Genomic DNA, 13268 nt, shown 5'->3' with positions numbered 1-13268 from the left:
ATATTGACAGATGGTAACAAAATCTTGTACCAATAATCCAGGCTGTGTTTGAACTCATGACCTATATGTGAAGTGCTCAGTATCTTGTTACAAATCCCTTGAGCTATCTACTCATCTGTGTCTAATTTTCAAAAAGTCCCTGTCTCATACCCATTTCTTCTTTCCGTGTTTTACAGAAGTTAGGTTCCCCGTACCCTTTCTATCTGTTAATGTTGCTCTGATTTTTTTTTCTGCATTTTGGTATGGTTCGATATTCTCTCTTTCGATTTCCAAGCCTGTCTTTTCTATGCTACCTTGTATTTCATTACCCTTTAAAATGGGGATAGAATTTAATAAAATTGTTCAATACAATGAATTAATGCAGACATTTCTTTAAAGACTAACGAATGTGATCCTGTTTCATGTAATAAGTTCAGGAAATTGCTCAGATTTTAAGTGAGGTATTAACAGGTAAGGAAGGATAATATTGGCATAGAGATCTTAAGTCGTTCTTGTAAGAACATATGCAGTTAATAAGGGCATTGTTTGATCTCTTCGTTAATCTATTCATAAGACCTTTCTGCTTTTTACTATGACAAAAAATGCAAATAAGTGTTTTCTAGAGGTATTAATTTGTTGTTTGAGGTTATTACTATTACTGTAACAGTAGACCTACTATAACATAGTCTTAACTTAGTTTTTATTAAAGTATGGACAAGACAGTTTCTGTCACAGCTAGCATGGTTTGGTATTCTAATTCTAAACGTCCCCTTTCCCTCTTCATAAGCCTAAAAGGGGAGATTTGGCTTTTAATTTCTCATAATGGCTCACATATAATAATTTTATTCACATCTTGAGCTAACCATATACTCCTGCATCAGCAGATCAGGCCAATAGTAGGTGAATTCACAAGCTATGTAGAATTCCCCTTGTTTATCTCTGAAATTTCAGATAAGAAAAATCAGGTTTGATTTGTATTGTAAATGTGAATACAGAAATAAGCTGCATTCAGTTACATTTTTTAATATGTATACTAACTTACCTGTCCAAAAAGCAACATCTTTTTATGCAGTTTGTTATGTAAAATATTGTAATTGGATATTTAACTTAGCATTAACCAAAGAGGCTAGTTACTCACTTAAAAGAATTGAAATTAAAATGTATTAAATTAGTATGTTTGTAGTTGCTTTAAAAGAAATGCAGATATCTCCCTGTGTTATAGATACACTAGCATCAAAATATAGTTTTTGGTAATTAAGTGCATTTCTCTGAAATCCAGGCCTCCATGAGATGCGCTCATATAAAATATGCTTTAGAAGAAACGTGTCTGTTCAGAAAGATACTTACATATATATTGTACTTGAAGTATGGGAATAACTCTTTTCAGGAGGGCACTAAAGCATGTGCTATGTGTGCAAGCACTTTGCTGAATCAGGAGTCGGCTTTTCAGACTACTAACAAAACTTCTATTCTGAGGGGAGCATAAAATACCTGCCCTTTATGGGAGCGCATTTTAAAGCATTAAGTTACATGTTATCAAATCACAGTATACTCTTTCTCCCCTGGGCTGGTGCTTTGAATCATTTAAAAACACTGGGACTGTTTTTCGTGTTGCACTTAGGTACTGAAACTTGTCCTGGCACCGAACCAAAGAAAGAAGATAAACAGCTGAACACTAGTTCTCCAGGCAAAAACAAAACTGAGACACAGACAGAGGCAGCAAGCCTTTGGGTAGCTGCAGGAAAGGACCACATGGAGGAGCAGCACTGCAGTGCTGAATCAACATTGGAGCCACACACCCAGTCCACAGGGACAGTGGGCAGGCCTTCTTCGGGCTGTTTATCATCTGGGGATGCCGGTAAAGATAACAGTTTGCAGCTGAGAGAAAGACAGCTCTCTAAGGATGCAGAAAAAATAGAATGCGCAGCTGAGGAGCCTGGAGTGAAGCTCCCTCTTGAGCCAATGGTAGATGCTTTGGTTTTAACAGATGCTGATTATATGCCTACTGATTTGGTTCCTACCGATAAAGATGTGCAAGCTGAGAGAAATCTGCTTAGATCAAAACATGCTGCTGACTCTTCAGAAGTTGCTAGTGGCCAGCTTGGAAAGAATGATTTAAAGCAGCAACAAAAGCAGCCTGATGATGATGATGATGAAAAATCTTCATGGGACAGAACTGCATCAAATGTATGCTCTGGGTGCAATAAAGTGTCTGAACGTGAGAGTACTGCCCATTCACGAGTATGCAAGGAAATACAGAGAACAGCAGGACGTGAGGAGAAGGTAAATAATGAAGAGCAAGAAGATTTATTTCTCAGATTTTTAAATGGTAACATAATAGACACTGAAGAATCATTTGCAAACTTAGCAAACCAGGAGGACTTTGACACAGTTCCAGACATTTCACCTGAACGAGCATCTTACAACTCGCTGGAAGCTTTATCACTAGATGACAGCTTTTCTTCTCTTGATGAACTTGCAAGAAGGATAGAGATTGCTGAGGTAAATACTGTGAATCCTATAAAATTTTCGTGTTTATCGCAATTAAAATATTTTAGATATTGCCAACTTCAAAATGTGTTAAATGTTACTTCATATATCACTTTTTTTAATTTGAAAAGAAATCCATACTTATTTAATTGTTCTGAGTTAATTCAGAAGAAAGTTTCTTTTTGCCTGTTTGCTGCCTCCTTGACCAGCAGTGCTCTGTGTTTCTAAAAATTAGATTGATTTTTACATATGAGAGTGAACACCTTTTTTTTTTTTTTTTTTTTGATTCTAACGGAGACTGTTAGGAGATGGGCTGTCAATTCCTATTAAGTCACTGTTTCACATCAGAGATCTATATAATGCCTATGATGTAACACGTGGTTCATTTCTATTCATAGAATAAAATTTGCTTTTCTGTTCTATTCTATATAGGTGAGAACTACATATGTAATAAACTCTGTATATGAATGTATGGGCTTCTAATTTTGCCAAGTTTAGGCATTTTTGTTGTTCGGCCATACCTAAGAAAGAACTTCTAAGCCTGAACCCGCCTTTCTGAAGCCCTGCTGATAGGCCGTAACAAGGATGAGTGCATTATGAGCTAAATTACTCTTCTGAAAATACAGAAGATGTATTGCTTTGGGACTTTTTTGGAGAATGTATGATAACATCTTTGCTTTATTTGTGTTCTGGTTTTGGTACATTTGCAACCATGGGACCTTAAAAGCTTTTTCTTTAAATGAAAAAACGAGATTATTGTGAAATGATGTGATTCCACATGCTGGAGGGGGAAGACTTGTAAAAAAGTATCTTCTTAGTTCATCTCTATTTTTAATGCATTTAACAATACAACATCCCTTGGCAATAAACTACCAGTAGCTCTTTATGGATCAGAAGCTTAATGCACAAAGACTGAGAACCCATGATCACTCAGGGACAGCAGCCAAGCAGGGAACTGAATACTGGGGATCCCTGCTGATGTTATTACATGTTTGGCAAAAATCTCCAGAGCTGGAAACAGAGCATTTTGGTTTTTCTCCCCTCATAAACAGTTTCTTATCTCCTTTACAAGATCGTTTATCCTGACCTGTCCCTAAAACACCTTGTCTTTCTGTGGGGTGTCAGGAATCATACCACATACCAGGACTGAGGGCCCTGTGCACGAAGCAGTACACGAGCTCTTGACAACACGCAGATGTGGAAACCCACATACATGTAATCAAATTTATGCACTAAATCCATTGGCTTGTGTTTACTTAGAGGATGGTTTTGAAAAAGAGCATTTTGTTGACAGTCTGTGCTAAGCCCATATACATGTATAACAGAAGAGTAAGTTAAATATCATCCCTCAGGATTAGATTTCTTTTGAGCCCACAGAAAGTTCAGCATTTTAAGCTACAGGAGAGAACTGTTTCTGTTTCGTGTAGAAAAATCCTAAATTAGTCCTATAGCAACTATTTTTAAATTGCTGCCTTTGTGCCATTTACATTTTAGAGGATGGGATAGGAAGCAACATATTGATACTGTTAGAAAAATTATGCTTGTATTGATTGGCCCAGTGACTGATGATGCTGCTTTACATGAAATCTAGTTTAATTTCTAGTTTGCTGTCCTAATGCTAGGACTACCAGTATGCTGATGGCAGAGTTGAGTCTCTGGAGAGGAAAAAGTACCTTAAGTCTTTCCACAGTACTTTTTCTGGACATATAAGGCATGATGTTGGCTTGCAGGGATGGGAGTCTTTTTGAATTGTTCCTTGCAAGAGGCCTGAGTTGTGTGTCATGCAGGGGATGTAAATCAAGGAGAAGAGAAGAAAGATTACTCTGGATACCGATTAAAATTTTTAATGTGCAGCATCTGGGGCTATTTTGCAATACCTGAAATTTCTAGGTGCAGCAGGGTGAATTAAGGACAGCACAGCAGCTTGTATTGTTTCATTATACGCTTATATTTTGTTTTTCCAGTTAATCTTACCACCTGTCATTACCCTGGGGGTTGCTTTTCAGAAGTGATGAGCACCTACAACTTCCCTGGAAGACACTAGGAATTGAGAGAGTTTGGCACCGCTGAGAAAGCAGCACTGTTAACTTGCTTTCACTGATTTTGTTTTAGTGCTAAAATAAGTTTCCACTGATGTTTTGACAAGCAGACTGATCTTTGCACCCAGCCATAACATTGCTTCCTTTCTTGTCCTTCTGAAGCCTTTGAAGTTTCATTGTTCAGGCTGTGGCCATCTAATAACATGACAGTGTTTTCATACAGTAGTTGTGAAAAGAATACCTAGAAAATGCATTGGTAGCCATATGAATGAAATGAAATTAATTACATGAAATGTACCAGTGTGACAGTAAAAAAAACATAAATCAATTTGACTGCAATAAAACTTGTGGCAATTTTGGAAATTGTCACTCCGTGACAAGTAGAGAATGGAAGGCAGAAGTAAAGATTACTTTGAAATAACCTAGGTACAAAAATCATATGGTAGGACAAAATTTCATTAATATTCTTCAAAGGAGGTGTAATATTTATTGAAAATGGGGAAAGGTAAGTACTTGTGTGTGTATTTACAGTTAGAAAGTTTTGTTTGACCCCATGTTGAGATCAAAGAATCATCTCATGTTAGTTCTCTAATTTAATCCTTTATGTCACTTGCTTTTAGTCTACCATTTACAATAACTAATTATAAGACTGAATATCCACTAAATTCTGACTGGCTTTAAAAAATTGCAAAACTAAAATAGTACTTTACATATTGTACAGTGCCTTGTACTGGGTATTTCTTCACCTGTACAAATCATGCATGACAACATGCAAATGATGGAAAATCACTGTCATTTTACAGAAACTAGATTCATACAGCTAACAAAGAGCTTTCAAGCACAGTCATCAGTTGGCAACAACAGATATCAGAAGCGTATAACCTCTTCCTAGATCTCTTTGCTATTATTTCTGTGAGAATGACATGACACACCAGCAGCCAAACAAACTATAACCTCAATGATGTAAGTTGCATTTTGCCATATGAAATAAAAGCTTATAACATAAGCTTTTTATCCAAGTGATGATTAGGAAAATGAGTAAAATCTTAATGTTTTTCCTTACTCAAAAATTATCATTTGAAATGTCTTTCAGAAATCAAAGATAGTGAGGCTCTCTACCACAACATAAGATAGCAGCTTTTGATGGCACTGTTTGTCCACCAAGACTTTAAAAGTACTGAGTGTGTACTGACTAGCAGCTGATTTGATTGCAGAAGTGAATAGTACACTTATCTGTACTAGGTCTGGAGACAGTGCCTTGTTGAGGTCCCCTGTATGGCTTGGGTCCTGTAGTTTTGAGTTTGCAAGAATTATGCTTCTGTATGAAATGCTTACACGGTATCGGAGCTATTTATTGCTGTGTAAAGGAGCCCTGGTACTTGCATGGCAAGTGTATCAGCAGAAAAATGGTTGGAGTCTGATGCTGTGGTATGAATACTGAATCTGCTAAGTTAGCTCCTTTTCAAAGTCAAATTATTCATGTATCTAATGTATTTTATCAGCAAAGGGGTTTGTCTGCTGTTTATAGCTTAATCCAGGGCAGCCTTGCCGTACAGTCAGTTTGCCATACAGTTAACGGATTACTACTTTAAAATATCTGGTATTGCTAGAAATAAAACTGTAGGCCTTTGCCAAGTAACTGAATAAGGAATACAGCCCACAGAAGAAAACATAAACAAAACTCCTCTCTGAGTAGTTCTCTGCATTCAGACCAAAATACTTCATACAGGGAACTTTTCTTCCTAGATCCCCTAGATCCCCAAACCTCTGGTTTTGGTGTTTTTATTTACTTCTGTATGCCAGGAATGATTCCAATACTCAAGTTTAATCTGTTTTCTCTAAGAGCTTGAAGTACAGGACCTTATTTTCATAGTTTTGTCTGTTTGTAAATATATATATACATCATATTTGGCAAAAATATATGTAATGTAAGAAGTTTTTTTAAACACTAGCAAATGCTGTTTTAAACAGAGGAGAGACAGGTAGTTTAACTAGAGCTTATTTTTTCTTATTTTGCAGCCAGGATATTAACCTTTATCCAAAAAAGTTTAAAACCTTTCTGTGAAACAGTATCATTTTGTATTATTTCCTTTATGACTGCTGGTCAAAATGCCACCACGTACAAGCATGCCATTTTCAGTTCCTGTACAGTAATTATAAAAGCTCTGGCCAAAAGGTTTTGTGAAGGCCGGCAGAGCTGAGTGAGTAAACTCAGTTACACAGACGTTCCAAGAGCATCTTTTATTAATTATCTAACTTAGAATTAAGAAAATGTTAGATGCTTCAATAGGGTCCTTTATGTATCTTTTTTACGTAACACAGAGCCGTTTGCAAGCCTACATTTTTCCTTCTGTGGTTCAAGTCAAGCAGAGGCTTGTGGTCAACTGTATTAACCACAGTTCCCTCATTAACTTCCAACTTAAATAATGTATTCTGCCTTTTAAAATTCCTCCTGCCTTCTAAAGACTGGGATGGAAAACTTCAAGTCTTGCATGGCAGCTAAGTCCCTCTTCTTGGATGTTTAATTAATGGGAGATGGATCTAATACAATCAGTTTGTATATTGCTTTGAAACTTTGCTAAATGAAAGGTATGGTAGAAAAATACATTTACAGTTGTTTTAATTGAATGAAATGTTATTTCTAGCAAGACAGACCCTATTCTTACATGACAAACTTACAGTAATGACATTTTTATGACTGAAAATAAGAAAAATAAAATGTGGTGGTGTTTGCATTACATATTTTGGAGCTGCAGTTGAGAATATGGTAGAAAAGAAGGTGTAAATATCGCTTTATGCAGAATTCCATATATTTGTATTTGCATTTTAACAATAAAGTGTGTCCTGATTAGGAGGCATAGCTTTGTAGGACCTTTGCAGAACAAAACAAAAAACTTAATTAATGTAACTCATGAAATTCAAAGGCAGATGAAATATTCTATGTATGAATTACATAGCACGTAAAGGAGACATTCTTAAAAATGGTGGTCTATGGCTTTTGTCAGGACAGGGGAATAACACTAGCCACAATGATTTTATTGCAAAATCAAAAGCCTGTGGTCCCCCTTTTTAAGCAAAAGATGTTCCGAGTAGAGAAACCTGTGCTCTGTCAACTAGATCTTTATGCATTTAGAAGTAAATCCTGGAACATAGCCGTATCAGCTGACAGGGAAAGTGAACCACATTGTAGCAAGACTTTCCTTCTCAAGCCTTTTACATAACTGTAATCACTGAAACACAGATTTCCACGTAATCCTGTCAAAGATAGCCCTCTGGTTTTAAGCTTGGAGAAGACAGAGCTTGTGACACAGTCATTCAAAAACTACCAAGAGCCAACAGATGAAATTGTGTGTCTCACTTTGAAATGACTCCTTGCAGAATGGACCACCACATAGTAATCTTAGGGCAGACTGGTACAAATGCCCTGCCGTCCCTGGGTGACATTCCTGCCAAGTGTAGTTCGAGCCACTTGCCAACACGTGTGCCAGGCAACAGCTAGCCTGCCGTGTGGGTGGTGCGGGAGGAGCCATTGATCCTCTTTATGAAAGCAATGCCGTACACAGAAGCTTAAAATAATCTACTTTTTTAAAGGACATAATTTCATCTCTGCCCTCCCAAATAAATAAGTCAAATTAATGCACTCCTACACAATCTCCCTTCCTTGTCACAACAAGGAAGCATAAGTGTTGATTTTCTGGCTGGCGTGATAAATTTTCATGGCAGTTCTGCAAGGCTAATTTAACATTACCAGTAGAAGCTTCACCCCAGTGCACTTGCCTGTTGTGATGAGACGCTTGGCGGGCTATTATTTCTGGCTCATTTGTGCCAAATAGTAGTCCTCTATACATTGACTTAATTTCTTTCCACCACCTCCACACTTTCATTACTTTGTAAGTACTTCATTGCATTGTTTCATTAAATAATCCATTCAAGTTTTTGAGCAGATAATCAAAAGGGAAAGTGAATATTCAAAGGCAAAGTGTGGCAGAGATCAATTTCCATAGAATCACAGAATGGTTAGAGTTGGAAGGGACCTTAAAGATCATCTAGTTCCAACCCCTCTCTCCTGGGCAGAGACACCTGCTAGTCCAGGTTACTCACAGCCCCATCCAGTCTGGCCTTGAACACTTCCAGGGATGGGGCATCCACTTCTCTGCGCAACCTGTTCCAGTGTCTCACCACCCTCACAGTAAAGAATTTCTGCCTGATATCTAATCTAAATCTTCCCTCTTTCAGTTTGAAACCGTTACCCCTCGTCCTATCGCTACACTCCCTGATAAAGAGTCCCTCCCCATCCTTCCTGTAGGCCCCCTTTAGGTACTGGAAGACTGCTACAAGATCTCCCCAGAGCCTTCTCTTCTGCAGGCTGAAGAACCCCAACTCTCTCAGCCTGTCTTCATAGGAGAGGTGCTCCAGCCCTCTGATCATCTTCTTGGCCCGCCTCTGGACTTGCTCCAACAGCCAGCCCCATGTCCTTCTTATGTTGGGAACCCCAGAGGTGGACGCAGTACTCCAGGTGGGGTCTCACCAGAGTGGAGTAGATGGGCAGAATCACCTCCCTTGACCTGAATGGCCATGCTTCTTTTGATATGGCCCAGGATGCGGTTGGCTCTCTGGGCTGCGAGTGCACATTGTCGGCTCATGTTGAGCTTCTCATCCACCAGTACCCCCAAGTCCTTCTCCTCAGGGCTGCTCTCAAGCCATTCTCTGCCCAGCCTGTATTTGTGCCTGGGGTTGCCATGACCCAGGTGCAGGACCTTGCACTTGGCCTTTTTGAACTTCATGAGGTTCGCACGGGCCCACCTCTCAAGCCGGTCAAGGTCCCTCTGGATGGCATCCCTTCCCTCCAGTGTGTTGACCGCTCCACTCAGCTTGGTGTCATCGGCAATGTTGCTGAGGCTGCACTCAATCCCACTGTCCATGTCAGTGACAAAGATGTTAAACAGCACTGGTCCCAGTACCTACCCCTGAGGAACTCCACTCGACACTGCCCACCACTTGGACATCAATGTGTTGACTGCAACTCTTTGAGTGCGACCATCCCGCCAATTCCTCCACTAAGTGGTCCATCTGTCAAATCTGTGTCTCCCCAATTTAGAGACAGGGATGCCATGCGGGACAGTGTCAAATGCTTTGCACAAGTCCAGGTAGATGATGTCAGTTGCTCTACCTTTATCCACCAACACTGTAACCCTGTTGTAGAAGGCCAACAAATTTGTCAGGCATGATTTGCCCTTAATAAAGCCATCTTGGCTGTCACAAATCACCTCCTTATTTTCCATGTGCCTTAGTATAGTTTCAGGAGGATCTGCTCCATGATCTTACAGGTCACAGAGGTGAGACTGACTGGCCTATAGTTCCTCGGGTCTTCCTTTTTTCCCTTTTTAAAAACAGTTATGTTTCCTCTTTTCCAGTCAGCGGGACCTTTACCGGACTGCCACGACTTCTCAAATATGATGGATAGTGGCATAGCAACCTCATCCGCCAGTTCCCTCAGGACCCTTGGATGTATCTCATCAGGTCCCATGGACTTAGGCGCCTTTATGTTCTTTAGATGGTCTTGAGCCTGGTCTTCTCCTACAGTGGGCAGTTCCTCGTTCTTCCAGTCCCTGCCTTTGCTTTCTGTGACTTGGGTGGTGCGGCTAGACCCGTTGCTGGTGAAGACTGAGGCGAAAAAGTTGTTGAGTACCTCAGCCTTGTCCACGTCCTGGGTGCCCACGTCTCACGTTTCTTTCCTGAGTTGGACCACATTTTCCCTAGTGTTCCTTTTGTCACTGCCACACCTATAGAATTTTTTCTTGTTGACCTTGATGTCCCCGGCCAAAATTAATTCTTTCTGGGCTTTAGCTTTCCTAACCTGCGTGCTCACACAATTTCTCTGTATTCCTCCCATGCTGGCTGTCCTTGCTTCCACCCTCTGTAGGCTTCTTTTTTTCCAATTGAGATTGTCCAGGAGCTCCTGTTCATCCATGCAGGCATCCTGGTGTTTTTGGCTGACTTCCTCTTTGCTCCGGGGCTTTATCCCATGGTCCTCTGCCCAGCAAATCCCTGAAGAGGCCAAAGTCTGCTCTCCTGAAGGCCAGGGCAGTGAGCTTACTGTGAGCCCTCCTCACCGCCCTGAGGTTCTTGAACTCCACCATAGTCATGGCAGCCAAGGCATTTTATCCTCTCAGTTATGGTTTTGGGAAAAATTGCTAGACTGCAGGCATATACCTACAGTGACCAACTCTGTGAGTTGTTCAGGGCAACATTATTTGTCTAGTTGAGGGCTATAAAATACTGCCAGACTAGAGACCTGCAAATGTAATTGTGACATTTACCAGTTAAAATGTTGCAAACGCCAAATGCTGTAGTGGGTACGGTGCCTATTGCATTGTGCTCTGGGTTTCACTGTGTTCAGTGCGCCATCACTCTGGCTGCAGCGTGCACCGATGCATTATATAAGCTGGTAGCATGAAGCAAGTTTAGGGGCCTAAGTTATGAAGTTACTTATTTTCTGTTTTTCTACACCCTTGTAATTGCAATGCAAATGAGTTTTTATGCATGGTCTTCTAACTTTATTAGATTATGGGGGGAGTTAAGCAGTTGTCTGCAACTACAGTCTTATCTGGAAAGCTGCGTTTTTTCCACCTCGATTTTTTGTGAAAATTATAGGCCTTTGGGATCGTCTCCTACATATTGTAAATGTGATATGTTTTCTTATCTGTAGCACAAATGTATACAGACTACCTTTCAATTTAACAAATGTTATTGCTGATCTATAGAATAAGTTTTTAAAAGTGCTACTCAGATTTATGAAGAGGAGACCAAGATTTTTTATAAGGTAAAGATGATCTCAAGATAAAAAAGGGCATGTCTAAATATGCTTCCTGTTTTAATTTCTGTTTAGCACATTGGGAACTGCTTGCTTAGGAAGGCATTTTTCACCTGATACTTCCCCTACTTTAATTTCTCTAATAACTAGGAAATTACAGACTGCTCAGGCTGGTGTAATATCCTACTATGGCTTAGCATATACTCTTGCAGATAAGCCAAATGATGTAGCAAAGAAAAGAGAAGTTACTTGTTTATTGACTTGTTGACTGTATCTGTGTTTGTGCAAGCTGTTTGGGTGACCAGCCTGTAGGGAAGGATTTTTGAACTGCCGCTGTATTCAGAGAGCTTATTAGAATGTGGAACTGGAATCCATCCAGAGTATTGAAGCTTTCTTTCCCTCTGGTGTTCTCTCTTTTTGGTTTTGTGGCCCCACTGTAGCTTGCTGTCCACCCTGGGGAACCAATTGCAATGCTGGAAAATTAATCTCACAATAAGTATTTGATAGCGTCTGCAGGATTATTTCTTTGGAGAGGCAGCGGCAGTGTGTCATTGACTTCTTATTGCCCTGTGGTGATGGTCATTTTGACATGAGCCCTCTTCACCACTGCCTCAACCCATGTGATATTATAACGTGAGCTTACAAAGGAACTGTTGCAGTGAATACAAAATATGATCCAAACAGTAAATGCATGTGTATTTAACTTGGATAGCAGTGAAGGGCCAGTGGTGTCAGCAGACAGCAGAATGACACTGCAGCTGTCCTGCATGTTAAGGAATTGATGTATTCAAGAAGGAGGTTTCACAAGTGCTGCAATGTTTAAGAAAAGTAGAGTGCAAACCATTTTTTAACCGTTTAGCTCATTTCCTCCTTAAAGTCCTTGTTAAATAGATCTCATGCTTGGTTTTCTCACAACTCTTGTGCCGCTCATTGTCTTTCCTGATAGATTGCCCCGGCAGAAGGATTGGTGTCTATACTAAAGAAGAGAGATGACAGGGAAGGAAAAACAATTGCTCAAGTCCAGCAAAGGCAAACAAAGAGAAGAGTGCGATTCCAAGAAATGGAAGACACATTGGATCAAGGTAATTTAAAGCTGTTAATTCATGGGTTGCAGTCTTGGGGTGCAAAGTGGGCATTCACTCTACATACTGTCTTGGCTTTTTAAAGCTTAAATAGTAAGTGAAGGTGACTGATCAAAGATGATTTTATACCATGCTTGGGTTACAAGGCTACGGATTTGTTTTACAGGGATTTAGTGATTCAAAAGGAAAGTTGTTGTTATTATTATTATTTTAAATCTGATTTCAAACACCAAAGAAGAGTGCTTGAATGTTTCTCCTTTTTTCTTCTTTACCCCTTTTTCTTCTCCCTGATGTAGAGTGAAGGGAGTTCAGAAATTTTCTTAGAGCCTGTTGAAGCTGACAGAAGATGCAGATGTTGTTCATGCATACAAGTTACCAAGGCCAAGCGAGGTTGTGAGGATGTAGCAGCACCTCTGCAACCTCTTTATTGCCCCTACTCTGGAATAAACAGTCATGCAAAGAGTTACCACAGAATAATTGAGATGGAAAATAACCCTTCACATTAGCCTACCCTGAAGGTTTTGTCTCTGTGCTTACAGTCAAAATGTGAGAATAAACACAAACAGTTCATGGTAGCGCAGTCAGTGTCAGTACAAATGAAGCAAGAATGTTTCCATTTGGTTTAGTTTCAACGCTTTAGTTTCAACTATTTCCATGAAGGCAGCCTTTGGCTGTGCGACATTTTCATAGTTAAGTGTATTTTGCTTCAGTGTGGAATGACTCCACAAGTGGTATCAGCAAGGACAGGTACACAGGTTGCAGAAACGAAGCTATATAATTATTTAGGTTTCTGAAAAGGCTGGGTAGAGAAACATACAGTTCCTGGTATGTGTTATGGTCAGTTAGACACAGTGAGCATTGTTA

At 39.8% G+C, this 13268-nt stretch overlaps 1 protein-coding gene across 11 annotated transcripts in view; it reads left to right on the top strand.

The window, feature by feature from the left end:
• Positions 1–13268, top strand: part of CNST (consortin, connexin sorting protein) — a 58238-nt gene that overhangs the window by 40555 nt on the left and 4415 nt on the right. For 10 of the 11 annotated variants that reach the window (XM_054193902.1, XM_054193898.1, XM_054193903.1 and 7 more), the window contains 2 exons: positions 1601–2481; positions 12269–12404. In XM_054193902.1, the coding sequence (XP_054049877.1) occupies positions 1601–2481; positions 12269–12404 (1017 nt within the window). Of the gene's footprint in view, positions 1–1600; positions 2482–4433; positions 7596–12268; positions 12405–13268 lie in introns of those variants that run through there. The other variant, XM_054193908.1, reaches the window with a different exon arrangement.

This window comes from Rissa tridactyla, chromosome 3, assembly GCF_028500815.1.
Source record: "Rissa tridactyla isolate bRisTri1 chromosome 3, bRisTri1.patW.cur.20221130, whole genome shotgun sequence".
NCBI classification, from domain to species: domain Eukaryota; kingdom Metazoa; phylum Chordata; class Aves; order Charadriiformes; family Laridae; genus Rissa; species Rissa tridactyla.
Note: the sequence above shows the minus strand (reverse complement) of the source record. Positions and strands in the feature narration are given on the sequence as shown.